The 25,083-nt window shown below is 36.3% G+C and overlaps 1 protein-coding gene across 4 annotated transcripts in view; it reads left to right on the top strand.

Moving 5' to 3' along the window:
• LOC150104343 (ralBP1-associated Eps domain-containing protein 1-like) overlaps window positions 1-25,083 on the top strand; it is a 485,081-nt gene that overhangs the window by 317,545 nt on the left and 142,453 nt on the right. For all 4 annotated transcript variants that reach the window (XM_090396932.1, XM_090396933.1, XM_090396930.1 and 1 more), the window contains one exon: window positions 22,203-22,348. In XM_090396932.1, the coding sequence (XP_090253058.1) occupies window positions 22,203-22,348 (146 nt within the window). The remainder of the gene's footprint in view (window positions 1-22,202; window positions 22,349-25,083) is intronic.

Here is a 25,083-nt window from a genome sequence, read left to right as displayed (position 1 = left end):
GCAGCATATGGAAAGAACTGTTTGGGATTTTCTTTAGCTTGCGATGCCAATTTCCTTTCATAATCTGCTTTTGCTTTTCTTACCACACTAGTTACTCTTCTGGCCTGTGCTTTGTACTGTTTGTGTGCCTGCAGTGCAGATCACCTTTCTCCTTAAATTCCCTCTGCAATTGTTTCTTTTTTTGCAGATCAAGCTTAATGGTGTCATTCATCTGTTTAACTCCCACTTCATTATGAACACCCAGCCCTTACAGTTTTACATGCCGTGGCACTGATCCAAGCAATCTCCTATGTTTGTCATACTTAACAGCCCAGTAATTCCACATATACTCTGTCTTAATTGAAAATTCCACACATTGAAAATTCCACACACCTTATGATCACTGTCACCGATTGGTGGCAACGTGGTCAAATTCGTTTCAGTCAAATTATCGGACGAAATTACTAGATCGAGCACTCTCGAACCCCTAATATATTCTATTATTATTATTATTATTTATTATTATTAAACAAGACCTCATGGAGTCAAAGACTCATCTAGGAGGTCCTTTTATCTCACACACATCTCATCATACCGTGTCTTAAACACATTCAGACTCCTTGCAGACACCACACACTCAGGCAAGACATTCCAATCACTCACAACTCTGCACGAAAAAAACCTGCCTCTCGCTCCCCTACTCACACCCTCTTTATACAGTTTCCAGGGATGACCTCTGGTTCTCCCCTGATCTCCCACTACTCTCTGTAGAACTTCTCCACCATTGATCCTATAACAACCCTTTACCAACTTGTAGGTCTCTATCATATCTCCCCTCTTCCTTCTCTCCACTAGACTCTGCAAATTACATCTTTTCAATCTTTCCTCATACTCGACATTCCAGAGGTCAGAAACTACTTTAGTCAGTCACCTTTGGACCCTTTCCAACATCTCTTCATCCTTCTGAAAACCAGGTGACCAAATCTGGGCACAATAGTCCATGTGTGGCCTAATCAAAGCCTTATACAATGGAACAAGAATCTCCCTACTTCTACACGTCAGTGTCCTCCGCATCATTCCCAGAAGTCTTTGTGTTGTCTTCACAATTTTGGCGATGTGTCCCCTAAATTTTAGATCCTTATCCACTATCACCCCCAGATCTCTTATTTCCTCTACTTCCAACAATATATTCTCACCAAGCATAAATTCTGCATCCCATCTTTGTTTTCCAAATTTTAAAACCTTACATTTTGCAACATTGAACTCACATCCCCATTTGCTTGCCCAATCACTCGATTTATTCAAGTCTTCTTGCAAGGCCACAACATCTTCACTACTCTTTATGGTTCGTCCCAACTTTGCATCATCTGCAAACAACTGAATATCTCCATCCAAATCTTCGCCAATATCATTAATATACAAGTTAAATAGTAATGGCCCTAAAACAGACCCCTGAGGCACTCCACTAGTGACTTTCCTTTTCCTGGATATTGCACCCCCATACACAACTTGTTGATACCTATGAGATAGCCAGTCCCCAATCCAATGCACTAATCTAATATCCAACCCCATCTGCTCTAGTTTGACTGTCAACTTATCATGAGGTACTCTATCAAAAGCTTTTGCAAAATCCACATATATTACTGTGTATCCTTCTCCTCTGTCCAAGGAAGCAGTCACTTTATTGTAATAAGTAAGTAGATTACTAAAACATGACCTCCCTTTAGCAAATCCATGCTGTCCATCAAAGATTATACCTTTGTTGTCAACCCAACTCTGGATCCTAGTTCTCACAAGCTTCTCCAACAATTTAACCACAACACCTGACACACAGATAGGCCTATAATTTGATGCTTGAGTTCGATCACCTCCTTTATGAAGTGGCACAATCTTGCCCTCCTTCCACTCTTTAGGGACTTGACCAAGTGCAAGACTCGTATTAAAAAAATATGTCAAGGCAGGTGTCAACTCTCTGGCACATTCCTTCATAATACGCGGTGATATATTATCAAGTCTCACAGCCTTATTTACATCTAGTTTACTCAACTCCCCAAACACCTCTTGCTCACTTACAGTCAGTCTCTCCTCCCCATCATCAACTGCTCTTAATCTCTCCATGAAGTCACATTCACAAGATTGAAAGATCTTTATGAACCGCTCATTAAGTATCTCCACCACACATTCTGCAACAGCTGTCTTTATACCATTTCCTCCAATCAATGTCATTCTTTCTTTTGCTGGCTACATATCGAAAGAACTCCCAAGGATTCTTTCTGGCTTCATTAGCTAACTGCTGTTCATACCTCTCTTTAGCTACTCTCACCAACCAAGTCACCCTCCTTGCCTGGTCTTTGTAGACCTCATGAAATTGGTTACTTCCACTTCTCTTATGCTGCCTCCACAATGCCCTTTTTCTCTGTATTGCATGCTTAATCTCTTTATTGATCCATCTTCCACCTACCTTATTTAACCTTCTCACCCATGGTATACATTTAGACATTGCATCTACTAAATATTTTTTGAAAATCCCCCAAGCTGCATTGATCTCTTTTCCAGCTAACTCCTCATTCCATGCTACACCTGCAAGCTGTCTCCTGAGCTCTTCATAATCACCCCCCCCCTTGTAGTTCCACATATACCCTTTTTTTCACAGGGGTCCTTGCACTGCTGGCAACCACCTAGATAATCACCTCATGGTCACTTTCACCAATTGGTGGATGATTTGATACCTCATTGATAATTACATCCTCTGATGAGATGACCAAATCCAAGACCCTTAATCCTCGTGTGCCCTCTGTTACATACTGTCTGAGGTAGTTATCCCTCAAAAACTCAAGAAACTCATTTTCTTTACTTCCAGTTGCTATCTCTTCATTCCAGTCTATATTGCCATAATTAAAGTCACCCATAATGATCACCCTTTTCTTATTTGCTTGGCTTATTTGACTATACATTTCACTATCACCACCATCCACATTACCAGGTCTATAACAACATCCCACCAAGTATTTGATTCTATTCACCTCTATCTCACACCATACTGCCTCAAAACCATTGGCCCTATTTCCCTCTTGCATCTCTACCTTGTATGGACATAACTCTTTCTCTATCATCAATAGCACTCCCCCTCCCTTTTTACCCCTTCTATCCTCACGAAACACATCATACCTTTCCATCTCTATTCCTGTCAGGATGTCATCCTCATCTAACCATGTCTCACTTATTCCGACAATCTCTGGGTGCACAGACGCAATTAGTGCAACCATTTCATCCGCCTTGTTTCTTATACTTCTAGCATTGGTATACAAACACAACAACTCATTTCTGGATCTACAGCTAGTTCCACTGATACCACTCACTCGATGTGATCTCTCCATGCTGGACTGGGGCCATTTCCCTTTCTGCTTCTTCATTTTAGAACCCTTTGCAATTCCATCTGTTTCCTCTTGATCCCTGATCATCCCATTACTTTCCTGCCTACACATGCTCTCACCTCCTCTTGGAGCATCCACCTTTCTCACGCTGTGTACCCCTGTCCACCCTGAGCCTCCCCATTTCCCTGCTCCTCTTGCACACCCATTCTCTCATTTTCTATACTCATACGACTCACTTCCCCATTCATTTCCACTTCTTCAATCTCTCCTGTCTTACTCTCCTGCTCTTCCACATCACTTCCCTCTTGATCTGATTCATTCTCTCTATTCACTTCTCTACTTTCCAGCAGCAGTCTCTCCAAGCGACTCACACCATAACCACTCAAATGCAGTCCATTGCTCCCGTACAGCTCACTTCATCCCTCAAACTCATTCCACACATTAACAAACTGTACTCCCATCTCCTCACACATTTCAGCCAGAATATCATTCATAATCCTTGCTCTCCGCCTCATTTCACCACAATCATACCTAGGCAACACACTGACCACCCTTCCTGTCACACTATTCTCTTTTATCTTTCCAAGCAGTCTCCTGACATTCATTTTGACATGCTCTTTGTTCTCTCTCAAATCATTTGTGCTGTCTCAGGTCGTTATCCCTTAGTAACTGCAAGAAATCCATTTCCTTCCTCCGATTTGTCCTCTCCTCCTTCGATCAATGGTACCATAGTTGAAATCTCCCATAATAATTTCCTGTCCTCCACTCATTGTGTCTGTTTGCCTATATTATTATCTCATACCAGATAATCTCATAATAGCCTCAAATGTGCTATTTTCACTATCCTGCAGTTGAACTTCTGTTCTCTTTGGCTGCAGTTCATCGGCTATCATCAATAACACTCTTCCCCCATTCTTTTCTCTCTGTCTTTCCTAAACACACTATACCCTACAAATTCTGTCCCACTAACTATATCATATTCTGTTAGCTATGTCTCACTAATGCCAATAACCTGTGGCCAGGAAGAGGCAACCAAGGCAAAAGCCTGCTAGTTCCACTCCTATCTTTGATGCCATATACTAATTATCCCATTCTGGTTTGTTATCCTTCATACTAACTCAGGCATATTATACGCATTCTTATGCTCAACTACCTCACTGATGTCTGTATATCCACTCAACAGCCCCCCCCCCCCCAAAAAAAAAGCTATAGTTTCCCTGATTTTGCACATCCATTTTCACTTCATTCAGCAACAATTTTTCCAGTCTCTGAACACCAAATCCATTCAGATGCATACCATCCTTCTTGTGTAAGTCCTTTTGCCCGTCAAACTCCTCCACACATCCACAAACTCCACACCACTTCTTCTACATAACCTATTCATAGAGTCATTTACAATTATGGCCCTCCTTCTCAACTCTACTCTGTCATACCACGGCAACAGACTCACTGTCTTAACTCTCTCACTCGTTTCTTTTGCTACCTCTAATAATTCTTTCAAGTTCTCTCTCATAGCAAAGTTTTCACCTTTTAAATCATTTGTTCCAACCACGACAATCATTTCTTTCATGTAATGCTTCTGTGCTCTAATAGCCTCACTTACATCATTAATTTTTGCACCAGAAAGCACGAATTTTGTCAAACTCATCTATTACACCTTTTATTACTGAATCGACATATAACACTCGCTCCTTAATTTTTTTTTTTGACTCCTGATCATGTTCTCATTTTTCTTATCTCACACTTGCTTCTTTTTGTTAGCTGATCCACTCGGTAGACATTTTTGCATTCGCTTCAGCTGCTGCTTCATCCTATGTATCACTCTGTGCAAAGCTATCTCCCTCATTGCTGCTAACTCTTCATTTTTTATATCAGTCAAGCCATTCTCTTGCTCTGTACTTTTACTCTCACTGTTGATTGTTGTCTCAAGTTGATTGTCTTACTTAATGAGTATTCACTGATGGGTTCAGTTTTTCACCAGAAAAAGTAGCTCTGTTTACCTTGCCAAAAGTGCATTCTTCATCCTGACTGAATTAAGTCTTTTGACAAAGGCTTCCATTCCTTACATGTATATCATCTAAGAGAAATATGCAAGACCCTCTTTATCCTATGTTCTACAACAAGATCAGTGTTCTCTAATTCATCTCTACTATGTGCTTGTCCACACAAAGCTTAATTTTTGTGCAAGTATATGCTTCGACGTGAAAAAAAGTACCATCATAATGGAATTGATATAGCAAAAAAAAAGTAACAAATTGAATTTGAATAGGAAAGTATCTACACCTGTATAATAAAGTGTTTTCCACTGAAAATTGTATGAGTGAGTGATATAGTCTTAAACCCCTGATTAGCTTTACTGCAGATACTGGACTTCTTTTATTTTTTTTTCATCTTGTCAGCTGTTAACAGTTCTCAGTTTAGTTGAAGTAGACCAGCTTGCAGAAACAGAGTGACTTCACTCCAGGGCTGATCTAAGTGATAAAGAGTGACTTTTGGTAAGTGGATAAGGGTTTGAAGGAGGTGTGAGTATTATATCATTTAAGAAGTTGTGCTTCTTCTTAAAGTCCCTTAGCATCCCTTGTCTCGTACATTGGGTGGTAAGGGCTAACAGTGGATTTTAATGTGATCTGAGTTTGGTGGGGGAGGGGAATAGCAGAGAATAGTGTACAGTTTTTTGTGGAGAGGAAGACTCTATCTAAAAAAGTGTCATGCATTTGGTTTATTTTATTGGTGAGGCTGATAGGATCTTAGCAAATGTTTCTTTTAGTTCTGTTAACTAATGATTTGATAACACCATACCATTTTGTTTCATCTACAGGAAACATGGCCACCAGTGTGGGTGAGTTTGTGAATGAAAGAACATGGATATGCTTAGTAACTTTACAAGGGGCTATTTTTGTGTGTATGGGTGAGAAAAGAATAATTTTAACAAGTACATTAAATTCTTGACTAGTGTAGATTTTTTGATAATGCATTTTCAGAAGCACTTGTGTCATAATGTACACCCTCTGTCCAAAAAGAAACTGAACTTTTGAGAGAAAATAAAACACATGCCAATTATAATTATTCAAATCATTTATTTCAATCAATATACTCTCCCTCAGCTTCGATACAGTGTTTGGCATGGTCATTTCATTCGTTAAATGAGTTTTTATATTGGTTTTTGGGATGCTGTTGAGGGTTGTGGTTACTGCCGCTTGAATGGTGTCGTATCACTTTCCTTTTATCGGCAAATCAAGCCAGGGGAAGAGAAAGAAGTGTGTAAGGTGCTAAATCAAGTGAATACGGCAAGTGATCCAACACACAAACTTGGTTTTTTGCTCAAAAACTGTCTCACAATGTTCGAACGATGAGATGGTGCATTATCGTGCAAAAGTGACCAGCTACCTACATCACGATATTCGTGTCGTGTGCGACAAATTCTCACTATCAATCACTTTAAAACTTCGAGATAAAACTCACCATTGACCATTTGGCTAGGCGGAATGAATTCTTTTTGGATAATACCCTTGGAATGATAGAAACAAATCAGCATTGTCTTTACTTTTGACTTTTCCAAGCGACTTTTTTTCGGATGCCCTCTTCTGGTGGTCTCCACTCAGCAATCTGGTGCTTTGTTTCAGGCTCATACTCAAAACACCACATTTCATCACCAGTAACAATCGTTTCAAGAAAGTTTAAGTCCTTAAGAGCAGTTTTAATGAGCTCCTTGCAGTAGTCAATTCTATACATTTTTTGGTCATTGGTCAACTTGTGGGGAACAAATCACGAATTCAATTTATGAAGGCCCAAACTCTTGGTCAAAATGTTGTGCACAGTTGATTTTGGAATCCCCAATTCATCTTCAATTAATCTCACAGACGATTTCGGATTTTCTTTGATGAAATCACTCACTTTTTGGATGTTAGCTTCGCTCAGTCCAGTTTTTGGACTGCCGTCCTTTTCGTCGACCTCAAGCGTCTCATGGCCACTTTGAAATTGCTTAAACCACTCGTAAACTTGAGTACAGGATAAGCATTCATCACCATATGCTTTTTGAAGCATTTGATGCGTTTCGGTAAAACTTTTACGAAGTTTAACACAAAAGTCAATTGCAGCTCTCTGTTTGAAACTTATTTTCCGACCGTTCATCAAATTACACTGTCACTCTTGGCTCTATAACTTGGCTTCTAATGAAGGAAATGTCATAAACAGTTGATACAACATTAATGAAGGTTGCCACTTTCAACAACAAAAAGACACCAGTAGTTTCTTCTATTTTCGAAAAGTTCGGTTTCTTTTTGGACAGAGGGTGATTTACTAGTGTTAAGAAGTAAACACAAGAAACATTTTATTTACAAATATTTTGGCTTGGAACAAGCAAGCCATCAACACCTAGAAGAAAAATGACATTAAAGCAACTGATATAACCACAAGAAAGAACATATCGTAAACCCCCTTTTTATACTTCTATTGTTAATTTTATGCAAGAATGTAGACTTTTTCTAGGAACACAGGGAGTATATCTTTTGGATAAGGCCAGATTGAATATATCATTCATTGTAACACATCCAGAAAGAAAATAAGATATCCTTAAAATGTCCCATATTCACAATCTGGCCTTATCCAAAAGATATACTCCCTGTGTTCCTGAAAACATCTACATCCTTGCATAAAATTAACATAGAAGTATAAAAAAAGGGGGTTTAAGATATAACTGATATAACCACAAGAAAGATATGTTCTTTCTTGTGGTTATATCAGTTGCTTTAATATCATTTTTCTTCTAGGTGTTGATCAGAACTTTTCAGCCCCCCCCCCCACCCCATTGGATATAAGAACTCCTTTTCGCATGCATTTCAAGGAATTGGTATATTGTGCCCTGTTACAGCTTCAGAAATTATCAGCAGGACTCTTCGATGGATGACCTGGTCTCCCCCCCCCTCCCCCATCCTCCTCTCTCCCTCTTATCTGGTTTATATTGAAGTATTTGCTTGGACAGTCTTTCTGTTTGCATTTTTTTAGAATGCAACTGTGTTTATATTTCTTTATTTTCTGTGTTACTTGTTCTTGGTTTAAAATTCTTTTATTTCTTCATTTTTTTATATTTTTCTCATAAATTTCATTTCATTTGCTATTAATGATTGCTGTTGTTTTGTTAAAATTTCAATACAAGATTTAAGCACACAACTTACTGCACTCTTATTATTGGGTATTTTGAAAGTTTTGTTATCATCATTTGGGCCACCATGGAGCCATCTGAGATGAGCCTCGTCACAGGAGACCCATCTTAGACAATACCAAGAGTGGTCTATCATACCACAACCTTTGCAATTTCCATAGTTGGCCTCTTGTTTACTATATGAAAAATCCCTTCTGTGGCAATACTGTAAATACTGGTCAACAGTTGAAATGTCTCAATCATGTCACCCTTTCATCTTATGTGTACCAAACTCTAGGTTGCATGTCCTCAGTCCAGTGGTGCACTCAGAATTTAATCTTTGGTGTGTGTGTGTGTGTGTTGGGGGGGCAAGTTGAGTAGACAGTTTGAGAATAGATACTATGCATTGCATATGACCTATGATTGTGCATCTGCTGTGATCGCCAATACATGAAACCCGTGATCTCCTCTGGCCCAGCTCAGGCAAACGAAGTAGCACTCAGTCCGCCCAAGCACTAACTTATTTGCCTTGCCTTCACAGTGGCCATCATTCCCAAGAGTATTCCCACCTTATGTGACTGCTAATTCATTAATATAGAAATTGAAGATACGACACAACATAAATAAAAAAATTAATTTTAATTAGGAAAAGATTTTTGGAAAATTTTCTAGTGTTTTTTTTTGGGGGTGTACCACTGTCTCAGTCTGTTCTCATTCTTCATCGTAACTAACATTGTAGACTTCTGATATAATTTGGTTATCCATCTTTGTGTACCCTCTTCTAGGTTAATTTATTCTCTTCAAATTCCAGTGACAAAGCTGGGCACAGCAGTCCAAATGTGGCCTAATCAGGACTGTATAATAAAGGAATCGTCATTCTTTTATTTCTACTGATAAAGTATGTCTTAGCATTGCAACTATTCTCTGGGTTGCTTTCACCACTATCACATTGTAGTGAAGGCAAAATCGCAATTGTCGATTTTTATTGACAATCATCACAAGATCCATTGCCTCATCTACAGCCTATCTGTAGATCCCAAATTTCAAGACCTTACATTTAGTTACATTAAACCACTATTCTCATTTATTTGCCTACCTGTTCAGTTTATTTGAATTCTCTTGAAAAGCTAAAATATCAGAACTGTTACTAATAACTCTCCCAAGCTTCACATCATCTGCAAATAACTGAATATCTCCCTACAATCAAGTGACAATATCATTGACATAAAGCTTAAAAAGCAAGTTCCAGTACTGATCCCTGTGGAACTCCACTTGTGACCATCCTCGTCTCTGATGCATCTCTCCCCCATACACAACTCTGATATCTATCAGATAGCCAATTTTCAATCCACTCGACTAATCTGATACTTAACCAACTTAAATATCAACTTATCATGTGGCACATTATCAAATGCCTTTAAAAAAAAATAAAGTACTATATATCTTTCCCTCATCAACCGTTCTTGTCACAATATCAGCAATAAGTTAATAACTATTTTCTTATCAGTCTGTGTTCTCATCTATACCATTAAAATTAATTAACATATTTGTTTTACTACATGAATATGATGAATTGTGTTAAAGCCTTTATGGAATCCTGCTTGTTTTACTGGTTGATTTGAGTCTAGAAGAGGAGTTAACCTGTTTGTTATTAAAAGATAAGAAGGGAAACATCTGTATAAGAAGCCAGCCTAACATCATTCTTCACTACAAGCGACTAAAATGGAAATTGACCAGACATCTATCCAGAAGAGAAGATGAGTGATGGACCACCATACTAACGAACTGGATTCCAAAAGAAGGGAAACAAGGCTAAGGGCGTCTTAAGAGAAGGTGGAGTGATGAATTGTTGGATTTTGTTGGGGAAAATTGTCAACCAAGAATAGAGAAATGTGGAAGGAACTGGAGAAGTCCTTCATCTAGCAGTGGACAGAAATTGGCTGAAAAGAAGAAAATACACTCTATTGCTCCTCCAGGCAAGAGGAGCAATAGTTTCTATTATTCTATTTTGCACATCACGAATCATTGAATCCCCATACATCACTTCCCTCACACATCCATTCATTCCTTTACTCTCCCACTTATCTGCCTTCTTCTCATCTCGCTTTCCCCTGCTCCTGTATTCTCTCAGTGTTCTTTCTTTCCCTGGTCCATGTATTCTCTTTCATTTTCTCATTCCTATAACATTCTTTCACACTTTTTGTTTGTCTCATAATTCAGCCTTTATCATCATCATCAAATTCCTGCCATGTACCCTCAAGGGGTGTACAGGATATGATCGTACTACATGAAAAATTTACATCATTACTAACTTCCTATTAACAATTTTCCTCCAAATCAGTCTGTTACTTGCCAAGACTAAAACATTATCAGATCTTATATTTCTATTGTCTAAGGCACTTTGTACAGTATCAATCCACCTACATCTTGGTCTTACTCCGGGTTGTTTTCCTGCCAACCTTACAAAGAACACTTGTTTTGCTAATCTTTCCTCGCCCATTCTATTTAAGTGACCATACCACCTGAGATTAGCTCTGCTAATGCATTCCTGGATGCTGACAATGTCATGTACTTTCCTAATATCCTCATTTTTAATATGATATTGCCATTGATGCCATCTGTTCACGCCTCTAATCTTTCTCAGGACTCTCATATCTGCGGTCTCTAGTCTTTGGTCAAGTGTTTTACTTCTGACCAAGCTCTCAGATCCACAAGTTAAAATCGGTTTGATCACTGTCTTGTATACAGCTAATTTAGTGTTCAGACTAATTTCTCTCTTATTCCATATGAATTTATTCAGTTGACTTCCTATCATACCAGTTTTGTTGATTCCGTTACCATCCTCACTAAAAATCGTGCCTAAGTACCTGAAATGTTTTACTTGTTTCTCAGTTCAAAATGCAGTTGACATTTTCAATGATTCTGCCTATTTTTATTGTTTTTGTCTTTTTATTGCTGACCTTCATACCATATCTATTACAACAGTTATTCAAATTAGTCAGGGAATCTTGGAGACTTGTAGCGGATTTATTTAGAAGTATAACATCATCTGCATAAAGCATAGAGCTGACATTAACATCTCCAATTTTGATACCATGTTTAATACCACTTTCCTTCATAATGTGATCCATATAGATAATGAATAACAGAGGGGATAATGTACATCCTTGTCTCACACCAGATTTTACATTAAACCATCTTGCTATACTTCCTTCAATTCTAACTGCCGACTTACAACTCAAATACAGACTAAGTATTGCTTGATATAAAACCCCATTGACACCATATAACTGTAGTATATTGAATAACTTCTCTCTTGGCACCTTGTCATATGCCTTTTCCAGATCGACAAAACGTAAGTATAGATCTTTGTTATATTCCCATGCTTTCTCAACTATTTGCCGTAAAGTGAAGATCTGATCCTGACAGCCTCAATTTGGCCTGAATCCAGCTTGTTCTTTACCAAGCTTTTCTTCCACAATTCTTCTCAACCGTTTCTCAAGTATACTTGCATTTATCTTACCAGGAACACTCAGTAGGGATATATCTCTGTAATTCTCACATTCAGTTTTATTTCCCTTTTTATATATGGGTACTATGAAAGCTCTGCTCCAATCATTTTGAATTCGTCCCTGTGTCCAGGCTTTCTGAACTATGCAGTGCAGCTACTGTAAGACTTTTATACCACCATACTTCAGCATTTCTGGCCAAATATCATCTACTCCTGCTGCCTTTCCATATTTCAGGCCTTTGGTGGCTTTTTCTACTTCAAGTATAGATATGTATTCCTGACTGCATGCCTGGTCAGTGTTTTTTACCACTGTACTGTCATCACTGCTTGTTTTATTTAGCAGTTTTTCAAAGTAATTACTCCATACTTCAAGGATATCTTTTTCTCCTGTTTTCATGTCACCTTTATCAACTTCTTTTACAGCACTCTTCCCTCCATTCCTAAGCTTCCTCAACAACCTCCAGAATATTTTACCACCTTCTTGATATTTATTTTCTATGTTCTAGCCAAAGTCCTCCCATGACATTTGTTTAGCTAGTTTTATACAGTGTTTAGCTTTCTTACATTTGTTTCTGTATTCTCTAAGAGCACAAGCTGACTTATTTGCCAGGAATTTTTGATATGCTTTCTTCTTTAACTTCCTGTGTCCACCATGGAGTACTGATTTTTCTATCCTTGCAGACAACCTCACCACATGCCTCTCTGGCTGAATCAATCAGTGTTTTCTTCAAGGCTTGCCACTGCATCTCCAAGGTTTGGTTGCTGTTCTCAAATTTTCATTTTTTCTTCAATAATTTTTCTGTATTTTAGTCTACAGTTCACTTCTGAGAGCTGCTCAACTTTTATTCACTTTAAAACTTTCTTACATGTTATTCTTTTCAATATGAAATTCAATTTTATCCTGCTCAAGACTAAATAGTGATCACTTCCAATTTCAAATCCTCTGTACACTCTGGTGTCCTGCACCAGGGAGAAAACATCACTATCAACAATGAGACTTTTCTTATTCCTTGCTTCTTGTCTCCATGTGAATTTGCGCACATTTTTATGTTGGAACATGGTGTTAGTAATAACCAGTCCATGTCCTGAACAGAAACCAACAGGTATTTGCCATTATTATTAGCCTTGCTCTTTTCTCCAAATTTTCCCAAAATATTTTTGAATGTCTGACAATCATTTCCCACTCTGCTATTTAGATCCCCAACAAGGACCAACTTTTCCTTTTTCATTGTGTCAGTTGCTTTCTCTAAAGCATGAAAAAATTCCTCCACTTCTACCTTAGTAGAACCTTCTGTGGGACCACAGACACAAATTAGCTCATTATCTGGTTTCCCTTTCTCATATTTGTCCACATCACTCTATTTGAGACAGCCTGCTATTCAAGAAGATTAGCCTCGTATTTAGACTATGGCTACTCCTTTTCCTTGATTGTCATTGCCTGAATATAACATTTTGTATTTATTGCTCAGAAAGATCTCACCAGTTTTGGTCTTTTTTGTTTCAGTCACCCCTATTATGTCGACCTGGTACTTATCTAATTCCTCAGCTAGCTCCATTTCTTTGCCATTCAGGCTTCTTATGTTGATAGTACCAATCTTTAACTCTGGTGATGTTGATCTGGGGTGTGTTTTCAGAGTTGTTCCAGTAGCTGACTTTTCACAGTTCGCCCTGGTTCCCTGGCAAAAACAACAAGGGCCTTGTTTAACCGGGCGACGCCCCAGCCGGCATGAAATTTTGTCATGTTGTACCATCATTTTGTATTTTGGTTTAAGCCAATAAGAATACAATTTGTTCAGCTAAATCCCAAATTGGCAGCCCATCCTCATTCGTTCAGTATCCAGGTAGATACCCAACAGGGTGCACCATGAGAAGGTGAGGATTGGACATTAGGTCAGAAGCCCTAGTCTGTTTTCCACATTCCTTTAAAGGCTACGTGGAGGTCTCCTCTCAGTTATATAGCTTTGATCCTTAAGCACCCCATTCAGCCTTTATATTCTTCTAATCTTCAAGTTCACATAAAAGATTCACATTTGGCACAATCCTTCTCTGGTCACACTATCTAATATCGAGTCAAATCCCCCTGAACATTTTCCTTCCTCTTCCTTGATCACACTACTCATAACTCTTTCCCAGCAAGCACATTTCCTTATTACTCATTGCTGAAACCTGAGATATTTGATATGCTTATATCAAGGTCACTCAGCTCCTTCCTTAGTCTACATTTCAAGCAAACATGCACTCCCCCATTCCTTATCCGTCACATTTCCAAATGATGGGAAGTACACATGTCACAAGTGAAGCATGCTACAAAATTCTGTGTTGTACTTCACAAAGTGTGATTTTTAAATTGTAGTGCATTGGGCAACAGTGTATCAATCAGTAAGCATATGTACAGCTGCCACCATAATTGATAGAAGGAAAATGTATGATGTACAAAGCATTTCACTGTAAAAGAACTTCAACCTGAATAACTTCTTTGCATTCACACACCGTGCTCAGTCAAAACCAAACCATACTAAAATTTATGCTGAAGTTTTAAATCACTAATGATTAATATCAAAACTTATCTTTTTTCCTCAGACCACATGATGCATGAGACTGAACTGTTCACCCTCTACTAGTAGGTGCACTCTTTCTCGTATATTTGTTCTTCTCATCTTAATATGAATCATGCATTGTAAATAAGTGAAATAATTTTTCCAAAATTTTATTGAATACTGTTTTACTTTTAGTTATGTCTGGACCTTTTTAAAAACCATTATTTTGATTGTTCTGTTTATTCTGAAATCTTTGGCTATTTCCTTTCTGAAATTTTTTTCGATTATCACCTGGTCATTTGCAAAAAAAAGTTATATTTAAATTTATTAGAGGATTTTATTGCTGTTTCATTTAAATGTTTATTAAAAAGCATTGTAGATAGGGAACATTCTTGTCCTTAGTATATTTCTCTCTGAGATGATAGTTCACAGTTCAGATATCTGCATTTCATGATGTTCATATATATTTATAATAGCTCTTAGATTGCTATGTGGTACTTTTCTTTCACATAATATGCTAAATAAAATGTTTCTTTTTTTACCTTATTAGAAACTTTTTTTCTATCATTACTTTTAGACAGAAAGCTGGATCTGTACATGAACATCATTTCTTAAAATCATTCTGTGCTTCTAGAAAAATAGTTTTCTGAATATGTTGTAAGTTTTTTTTTCCCCCATTGGATATTCTGCTATATATATATATTTTTAATAGGAATTCAAAGTGATTATACTTCTATAATTTTTAGGCTCTTCTTTATTAACCCTGCCCCTCCCCGCCCTTTTTTTTTTTTTAATAAACAAGAATCACTATTGTTCTTTTCCATTCTTTTGGTGGGTTTCCTGTTGGAATAAACCTTATTCAAAAATAATAAGTCTCTCTTTAAATCATATTTGCATATTTATTTATGTGCTAAGTTATCGTCTCTTGATGTTTTTTTTTTTTTCGTTTTTGTTTCTTTCAAAGTAATTTCTCATTCTTCCATTGTTATTTCTTTATCAAAAAGCAGTATTAGTTTATTCAACAAAGCACAACTATCTTATATATTAACAATTCACTTATGGAGCATGAAATAAATTTTCTTTATGCTGCAAACTTTTAATGGTAAAATCAAAACTGATGTTAAGTTTGCTCAAAGAATGCATCCTCATTTCACATAAAAAAACTATTTCCTATCATTAGCATAAGCTCATTATTTCTTTATCAATAAGGAAAGGCAAGAAAGGGGTAAAGTGAGAAATCCACTGTGAAAAGGAAAATATTTTTTTGTATATGTTGATTATTCTAAAATTATCATTTCATGTAGCTCCTATTCAATTACTAGTACAGTAGAATCCGCTTATTGTGATTGCTGATAATATTATTAATCAGCTATTATTATCAGAATCATTCAGTCCCAAAACACACCATTTAAAATGAACTTAAAAAAATAATCTGTCTATTTATAATCAAAATTCCAGTTATTGTTATCAAAATCCTCGAATGTTTAGCATTTTGCGTCTCAGAATTCTAAGAAATAAGGGTTAATCAGGAGAAAATCTGACAAAGAACAGGTGTCGAAATGTGACTTTTTTTTTTGTTAATCTTCCTTTAATCTTATTCTTCTGTAAATCTTATATCTTCCAGGCAAATGCAGGTGGTTAATCTTAAATCTTCCAGGCAAATGCAGGGGAGTATAAATACAGAGTCTAATTGTGATTTTTCAGTTTATTTTTGTGCTCTATTTCAGTAAGTGAATTTGACTTTAAGTGCTCGTTAAAACAGTCCTTAGCATTATGACAGAAGCAAAGAATTTTGGAGTGCTATGATAAGTTGCCCAAAAAAAGAAAAGGTTTGTTATGAGAGTAGATTGGCTGGGGTCAGGCCAAGGTGGTGGATAGTCATGGCAGCAGACTAACAGCTGCAAAGGATATAGTGGAATTATTAATGAGCACTTTATCAGCTTATATCATACTTGTATAAATTTTCCAGTACGATATATAGAAGAGAGGCAAGTATTAGGAGAATAGGAAGTGAAAGAAACAGAGATGTATCAGGTGTTGGTTGGATTAGATGTGAATAAGGCTGTAGGAATGGATGACATATCACCATGTATGCTTATGGAATGTGCACCACACTTGGTTATGCCCTTGACCTAGTTATTTAGTGAGTCTTGCAGTGGGTAGGGTTCCTAAGGAATGGAAAGAGGGCAAAATAGTACCACTCGACAAGCATGGTTCTAAGACAGAAGTCCCCAACTATAGGCCAGTCTGTATAACTGCAGTTGTGGTCAAGGTGTTGGAGAGATTGATAAGGAATAGAATACAGAATTGGGTTGATGGACATGGCATTCTTTATGAAGGTCAGCATGGATTTGTAAAGGGTAGGTCCTGTTTCAGTAATTTACTTGCATTTTATGATAATGTGACGAGTGTGTTAGATAAGGGAGAATCATATACAGTGATATTCTTAGACTTTGCAAAGCATTTGATAGATTACCACATGATTAGTTGGTGTACAAGCTACAGAGGATGGGAATAGACAGTAGATTGGATCAGAGATTGGCTCTCTGAACGATACTAGCAGCTTGTGTATGATGGTGCAATGTCTCAAAAAAGAAGGATGACCAGTGACATGCCCCAGGGTTCTTTTCTTGGGCCCCTGCTGTTTAACTTGATTGTAAACGATATATCATGTGGACTGACTGGGGATCTTCAGTTATCTGCTGATGCTGAATCCCTTCAGGAAGATTTGAATAGGCTTTTTACTTGAACAAAAGAGTGGGGTTGTAGTTTTAATATCAATAAGTGCGAGGTGTTGTATTTTGGAATGCAGAAATATAATGCTGTGACTATATCGATGGTGCCATACTGCAGGAAGTTGATGAGATTAGAGATTTGGGAGTGATGGTTGACAGTTGACTGAAGTTTAGAGGGCATATTGCTAGTGTTGCAAAGGTTGCACATTGTAGTGCTGCTATGATAAGAAGTACTATGACGTGTAGGGATAAGGAAGTGGTTGTGCCACTGTATAAAGCACTGGTCAGACCACACTTGGACTATTGTGCTCATATTTGACCACCTGGTTTTTCAGTGTGATGTGGAAACATTGGAGAGGGTCCAGAGACCAGTGACTAAGACAATATCAGGAGTTTGGAATGCTGGCTATGGAGAGAGGTTGAAGAGATGTGGATTGCACAGTTTGGTGGATAGGAGGAAGAGAAGTGATATGATAGAAACGTTTAAGTTAGTGAGAGGATTTTATCAGATTAATCCAGAGGGGATTATAAAAAGAGTAGAAGATGAGAGGAGAAGAACCAGAGGTCATTCCTGGAAGTTATGTAAGAGTATTGTACATGGAGAATTGTCAGTGAATGGAATGCATTACCAGAATGTGTTGTTAATGTAAGAAGTTTTAAGGACTTCAAGATTCTATATGAAAAATATGTTGTCAGTTGAATGAACCTCCCATGATGAATCTGTCAACTCCATGGAGGGTGTAATAATAATAATAATAAAATGAGTCAGTGTAGTGCAGCTGTACATTTAAAAATTTCACAACCACTCTTGTGTAAGATCTTAAAAAACAGATTAAACATTGAAACTTCAGCTCTTACTAATGAAAACATGGATCAGAAGAGAGCCCGATCTGGTAAGGATACTCAAGTTGAATCAGCATTAAAAATTTGGTTTAGTAATGTTCATGAAAAGAATGCTTCGATTAATGGGCCTTTGATGCATCAAAAAGCAGAAGAACTTACAAAAACAATGGGCAAAGAAAATGTCACTATAACTAATGGATGGTTTAACAAATGGAAAAAGCAAGAGAATATTGTGTACAAGTGTATTCATGGTGAAGAAAAAAGTGCTGATTTTTTTATCAGCTGATGCATGGATTAAGACTGAGTGGGCAAAAATTATTGCTGAATATTCTCCCGGGGATATTTACAATGCAGACGAAACAGGATTCTATTTTCATGCAGTGCCTACTTATTTCATGCATACTTATTTGTTTAAAAATTGAAAGTACTGAAGGATTTAAATCTTCAAAAGAGCGAGAGACAGTTCTTTGTTGTGCTATTATGAAAGATGAGAAACAAGAGCTTCAAGTGATTGGAAAAAAGTAAAAAAATTCTTGGTGTTTTAAAGATGTCAAAAGTTTGCCTATTGACTACTATTCTAGTGCAAATATTTGGATGACTAATGACATTTTCAATAATTTGTTAGTTAAGTGGGATCTTAAATTAAAACAAAAAATTGTCTTGTTTGTAGACAACTGCACTGCATACACAAACAATTTATCAATAAAGAACATCAAAGTAATTTTCTTGCCTTCGAACACTACATCATTAATTCAACCATGTGATGAAGGCATCATATGAGCTTTTAAAGCTTGTTATTGCAGGGAAGTTCATGCGAGAATTATAGCTGAACTTTCCCTTCAGAAAGCAACAGTGCTGGTACTCATTGCATTTGTACCAGCACTTTTTTTGCAGTGTCATGGAAGCAAGTCTCAGAGAAGACTATTGAAAACTGCTTCCAAAAAGGTGGATTTTTTAAGACAAACTTTAACTCTTTCTTCTGAAGAATTTGAATATCTTACAAATGAAATATTTGATAAAATACCAGAATGAATGTCAAAAGAAGAATTTGAAAATTGGTTGGATATTGATAACGTTAAAGTGGTGGCTACAATGACAGTGTCGGAAATATGTCAAACTGCTTCTGATGAGAACTTTAAACTAATGGAAGAATGTAAACCTAATACAAGTATAGAAGAATAAATTTTAGAAGGTCCTCCAACCAATGACCAGATGCAAGAAGCTCTATGAATACTTTGTTGCGGTGTGCAACATAGAGTGATAAACTTTGAAAGGCATTATGAGTATGAGCAATTTATTCGTGAACTACTATATTCAAAGACATGACAGACAACACTAGATAAGTTTTTTAAATAAATTGAAATAAATTATGCAATTTTTTATATCTTTTGCTTTATGTTATCAACTGGTTATTGTTATCGAAAAGTGACTGTCCCAAAGTGATCACAATAAGCGGTGTCTACTGTATATAAAATAGCACCTGTGTTGTATTAAGGAGCTCCCTATGTAGTTAACCATGCTGGTTGTTATTTTGTAGTGGTATGATTATAATATAGCCTGAGATGAAATTATTATGCCAAATCACAAATTGGAATATTGTGATTTGGTATAATAATATAACTATAAAAAGGAGGAAAATGCATGTCAAAACTTATTGTAGAATTTTCATTTGAGTGTCATAGTCATCTACACATGATTATAAAACAGCAATCAGACAATAACATACAATTCTAAAAAGTGCCACCTTACTAGCTAATCTAAGATAATTAAAACAGTCAATTTCCTAACTTAAAAAAAATACACACACCACACAGTGCTTTTTTTGTTTAAAAAAAAAAAGCAACAGTGCTTGTACTCATTCTTTGCTAGCAGCAAAAATTGAAGAGTTAAAGGATGTGAAAAAGAAAACTAAAAGTATATACCACTATTGTTACTTCGTAGTGTGATAAGACTTTCTTTCTTAAAGATAGTAGCTGTTGGTATCTACTTTTGTCAAAATAGGCAACTTCATTGTTCATTTCTTAGGCATCTTCTTTTTCATTCGTTTACATAATCCCCCATCTACACAGGACCATTGTAACACACATACTAAGGCTATGCCTTGGAGTTGGCTTATAGAACAGCAAAATTGTATTTCAACTAAAAAAAAACTTGAATTTAGCAGCGGCATATGCTTTAACAATGATCCTGCATCCAAGTCTCTTATTTTGATAATTTAGCCATCCATATGAGTATGAGTACTTCAGACAAGTCTTTTTTTTTTTTTTTTTAAATCAACAGTCCAGTAACTTGGCCAGTCATTTATGTCAGTTATTTTTTACCGTTGGATGCTGATGCCGTCGGGAACAAAAACGATCTTTGACATTAACATAGCTTATTATTATTATTACTGCTCAGATGAACACAACATCTATGACAGTCAAATATAACCTAGTAGAATGATTTTAACACATTCACGAGGGGAAGAGACAAATCAACTTGTGTTGTACTTGACCTTCAGGCAGGACAGTAGAATTTGTCCATTGCTTTTGGCCTGTATATATATTGGTAATTCAGAACTAGAATGAAAATGACCCTATATAGTGAACCATATCTTCCCTTACAAGCACCATACTGTACAGATGCAAGAAAAACAAAGTAAATTTGTGATTAGAAATCAAAGCTGAGATTGTTTGGTCATGTTATTTTGCAGTGAGATAAAAGCTGTGTGGGAAGGAGAGTGCTGGAGTGAAGCTGCCAGGCAAAAGAATTAAGGGGAGACCTAAACAACATTGGCTAGACAGCTTAAGACCCCCAAGACTTCAGATTAGTGGAGAAAATAGCCTTGGACAGAATTGAGTGGAGGAGGTTGATCTGCCACAGTGATCCTACTTGAGTGAGAATGAAGCTGAAGAAGATGACTTCATCTACGTGTCACACATTTGTTCATACTCCTTATACTGTACTGTTGCGTACCATACCAAAAAAAAAAAGCACTTATGAGAATATTCTAGGGAATTGGTAGACTCTAGAACTAAATTGTTTAATCTGAGTCTGAGCTTGAGTAAAGCTCCAGCGAAATGGAAGGAAATAAAAATAGTTTCATTGCATAAAGGTGGTTCCAAGACCAATGTAGCTTATTATAGGCTAATTATTATTTCAGAAGTTTTTAGAATTTTGTAGATAAATATCACATCGTTTTGATTCAGGGATCATCAGTGTTGTTTTTAAGTGAGTGAGTTGCTTGGACTTGCTTCCAGATTTCTAATTTTGTGTTGCTTTATCCTTTAATATTAGTTGTTGTTTTAATTTTTTATTTTTTTATGTTGAGTTCATACATGAGAGGTTGGTTAATTAACCTATAGTACATTAGTACCATGTATGGGTAATGGGTTTGGAAAGGAGAAACTTGTTTATGTTAGATTTAAAAACCTGTATATTGTGTTCCTTGGGAAACTCATCAGGAGGAAGACTGTTCCACAATACGACAGTAGCAGGGATGAAGGAGAAGGAAAATAAATTTTTTCTGTGGATTTCAAGATGTACTGTGAAGGGATGTTGGGTGGCAGCATGTGTTCCAACTGACTTAATAGTGAGTCATGGAATTATTGATGCTATTTCAAATGAACATTTGCCATGTAAATATTTATAGAATACACATAATGTGGAAACCACATGCCTGTGCAAAAGTGGGAACAGTGAGTTGGTTATTAATCAATCTAATTGCTCTCCTCTGTATTTTGAGGGAGCTCATAATTAAATATCACATCATTTTTATTTGGTGCTGCTTTTAAGTGAGTGAGTTGCTTGGGCTTGCTTATATTTTGTTTAGATTTTTGCTTAGATTTCTAATTTTGTTCTGCTTTATCTTTAATATTAGTTTAGTGGTTAAAAAAAAAAGTTTAAAAATCCAGGTGGAAGTTTGTTTTTGTTATTTAACATTCAGCTGTGTTGTTATTGCAAATAATTATTTTCTTCTGAAAAAAAGAATTCCACATATTACTTTTTCCTAACTTATTTTTCATTCATTTCTTTTTACTTTTTCTATTAAAATTGAAGTGTGTAGTTATGTTATTGAAAGCTAATCTTATTTTGTATTCTTAGTTCTTTTTCTGGTCCCAGCAATACCACTTCTTCACAAGGATCTCTTTCTATACCTCAAGGACCGAAAAAAGAACCTCCACCACCACCGCCACCTAGACCAAAGCACAATCATGCCAGAAGTTCCTCATTAGATCTTAATAAATTAGGTGAGGTTTTTTTTTTTTTTTTTTTTTTTTTTTTTTTTTAATGAATTGGCATCCTTCTCTGCAGCTCTTAAGAATAACAACAAGAATGCAGAATTTTATTTATTTAGGCTGCATTATTAATAAAAATACAAAATTTCTCAAGTGTATCATTAATTTAATAATTAACCATATATGATTAATTATGAAAGAACAGTGCAATCAGCATTCAGTTTTCATAGTAAACCCTCAAGATCTCTTGCCATATTTTGTTGCTTTAGCTAATCACGTTTAATGCTAACTTAATTCCAATATCTATGCAATATGATTGCTCATCTCTGAAGGTTGATTTTTTATAGTGTTTTTATATCCAAGCTTCACAGATCAAATTGAAAAAGATGAAGTTGTTAGTAATGATCTGACACATGTCCATCTACCAAACCAAATACTAGATAATCCTCATTCTTCCAGCACTTTAACAATTTCTTAATCTGCCTTTCCTTCACATATTTTTTCTGCAATGCGAGGTCTCCTCTTGGTAATGCTGACTATAATCTTTTCTACACACACTGGCCTTCATTCATCCAGTAGTAGTCGCATGTTCTTTGCATTACAGTGATGCCATATGTGATTATGTTCAGAACTTCTACATCTTTTCTGTGATCTGACTGTTTTCACTCTTCTGTCCAAACACTTGCACATCAACAAAAACCAAATCACATTTTCAAAAGGCAAAATGCAGAAAACCTGCTGATCGCTTGCTTCCTCTGATCTTTCACAAAAAGACATTAGAATAATTTTTAATAGTTTAGATATCAAGTCTCCTAGTTCGAGGATACAAGGGACATCCAGAAAGTAAAGTCTGTTCAGAATTTACTGTCAAATAAGATATGGGAGAGGAGTCATGCATGCCTGGTAGCATAGCGTGACTCATTAGCTCACTGTTGACCATTTTACTTTCATACCATTATCGTTTGTTATCTTTTACGAATAATTTATAATGAATGCTGTGATAACAAAATTGTACTAGTTGCGAGGTTCGTGATGTAATATAAATTTTGTTGGCAGTAAACAGTAGTGCAGCAGAAATTCACCAACGAGCATATAAGGTTTATTTACATGCCTAACATAATGAGTGATAGTAGGGTTAGGCAATGGTGTTGTTTGTTTAAAGAAAGGTGCAACAATGTTCACAATGAACAGTGTGCAGTGACCAGCTAATGCTATGATAGTACTACATGATTAAGTTTACATTATTAATAATCTCCTCTCAGCAGTTTCCCTCCAAATTAGTCTGCTACTTGTCAGCACTCCAATATTGAGGTTCAAATCCAGTCAAATTTATGTTTTTTTGTTGAATGCTATCACTACTCTTTCCTTTTGTTGATCATTATTACCCAAATATAATCTTATACTTAGTATTTAGTAGGATCTTATCTGTTTTTGTCTTCTTTCTCTCTGAATTCCAATTATGTCCATGCAGTACTTTTCTTTATTTCTTCTGCAAGTTTGATTTCATTTCCATTAATACCCCATATTTTGATAGTTTCTAGATCAGTGTTTCTCAACCTGTGGTCTGCGACGATGGGACAGGTGGTCCCATCGTCACGGGACTGGGAGGGAGGGTTCCCATAAACCCTTCCTCTAAACAACAGTTTCTATTTTCAGCCACCATTTTCATCTTTTCCCACCCTTAAAAATAATATATGTATATATATATTATACAAAAAAAACCAGGTTTTTTTTTTTTTTTTTTCAAATTAATTCTCCCACATTGCCTAATCTCCCTCCACTCCCATTTCAACACCATAACAGCAGAAGTATGCACACTGCAGAAAGAAGACAGGAACAACATCCAAGGAAAGGTATGTGTGAATTTTCTTCTATTATGCTACATATATTTGTCTCTAAAATACAACTGCAGTGCCCTAAGAATTCTTGAGTAAAAAGCCAATGACATTAAAACATGGGCACTCCTAAACAAAAGCAGGCAAAATAACCATAAAAATAATTTTTTTTTTTTTAATTATCCAAACAAAACAAATTAAAATTGAATAAGTAAGTAAAAATTATTGAAATAAAATGGATACTTAAAACCGCTACAAATTATTGTAGCAGCAGAGAATGTTCATTCCATGAACATTCTGCGGCTACAATAATTTGTAGTGTAGAATGACGAGTAATAAAAGAGGGGGGTGAAACAATGCGGTTTTATTGCTTCCATCTTCTTCAACAAAGGCTCAGTATATCTTCGGAAGTGCTAAGTGATACTTGGACTAAGTATGTCTTGAGTTAACCCCAGTATTTATATATTTTTCGGAAACGTTTTTTAATAATGAAAAAGTGGCTTAGAACTAGGACTTTGAAAAGAAAAGCAAATGAAACAGGTTATGCTAACCCTAAATCTGATACTATTAAAGTAGAAGAAACAAGCAGTTCAAAACAAAAATACAGTAGGAAATATAATAGTTCATATTTGGAATTCGGGTTTACTTGGTGTGGAGATGAAAGTAAACAGACATCTTAATATGTTTTGTGTTATGAAGTGTTGTCGAATGAGTGCGTGAAACCTGCAAAACTCTGACAACATTTAGAAACTAAACATTGTGATGTGAAAAATATGCCATTTGAATTTTATCCACGATGCTTAGGGACATTAAATCATAGGAAAGATAGAATTTTGGGCCATGGGTTCGATTAATAGCAAGGCACTGGAAGCATCTTATCTTTTAAGTTTGTGCATAGTGAAAACAGGGAAA

Source organism: Typopeltis vanoorti, chromosome 8 (assembly GCF_054136105.1).
Source record: "Typopeltis vanoorti isolate ZY-2024b chromosome 8, IOZ_Tvanoo_1.0, whole genome shotgun sequence".
Taxonomy (NCBI): domain Eukaryota; kingdom Metazoa; phylum Arthropoda; class Arachnida; order Uropygi; family Thelyphonidae; genus Typopeltis; species Typopeltis vanoorti.
This window is presented reverse-complemented; position numbering and strand designations above follow the sequence as displayed.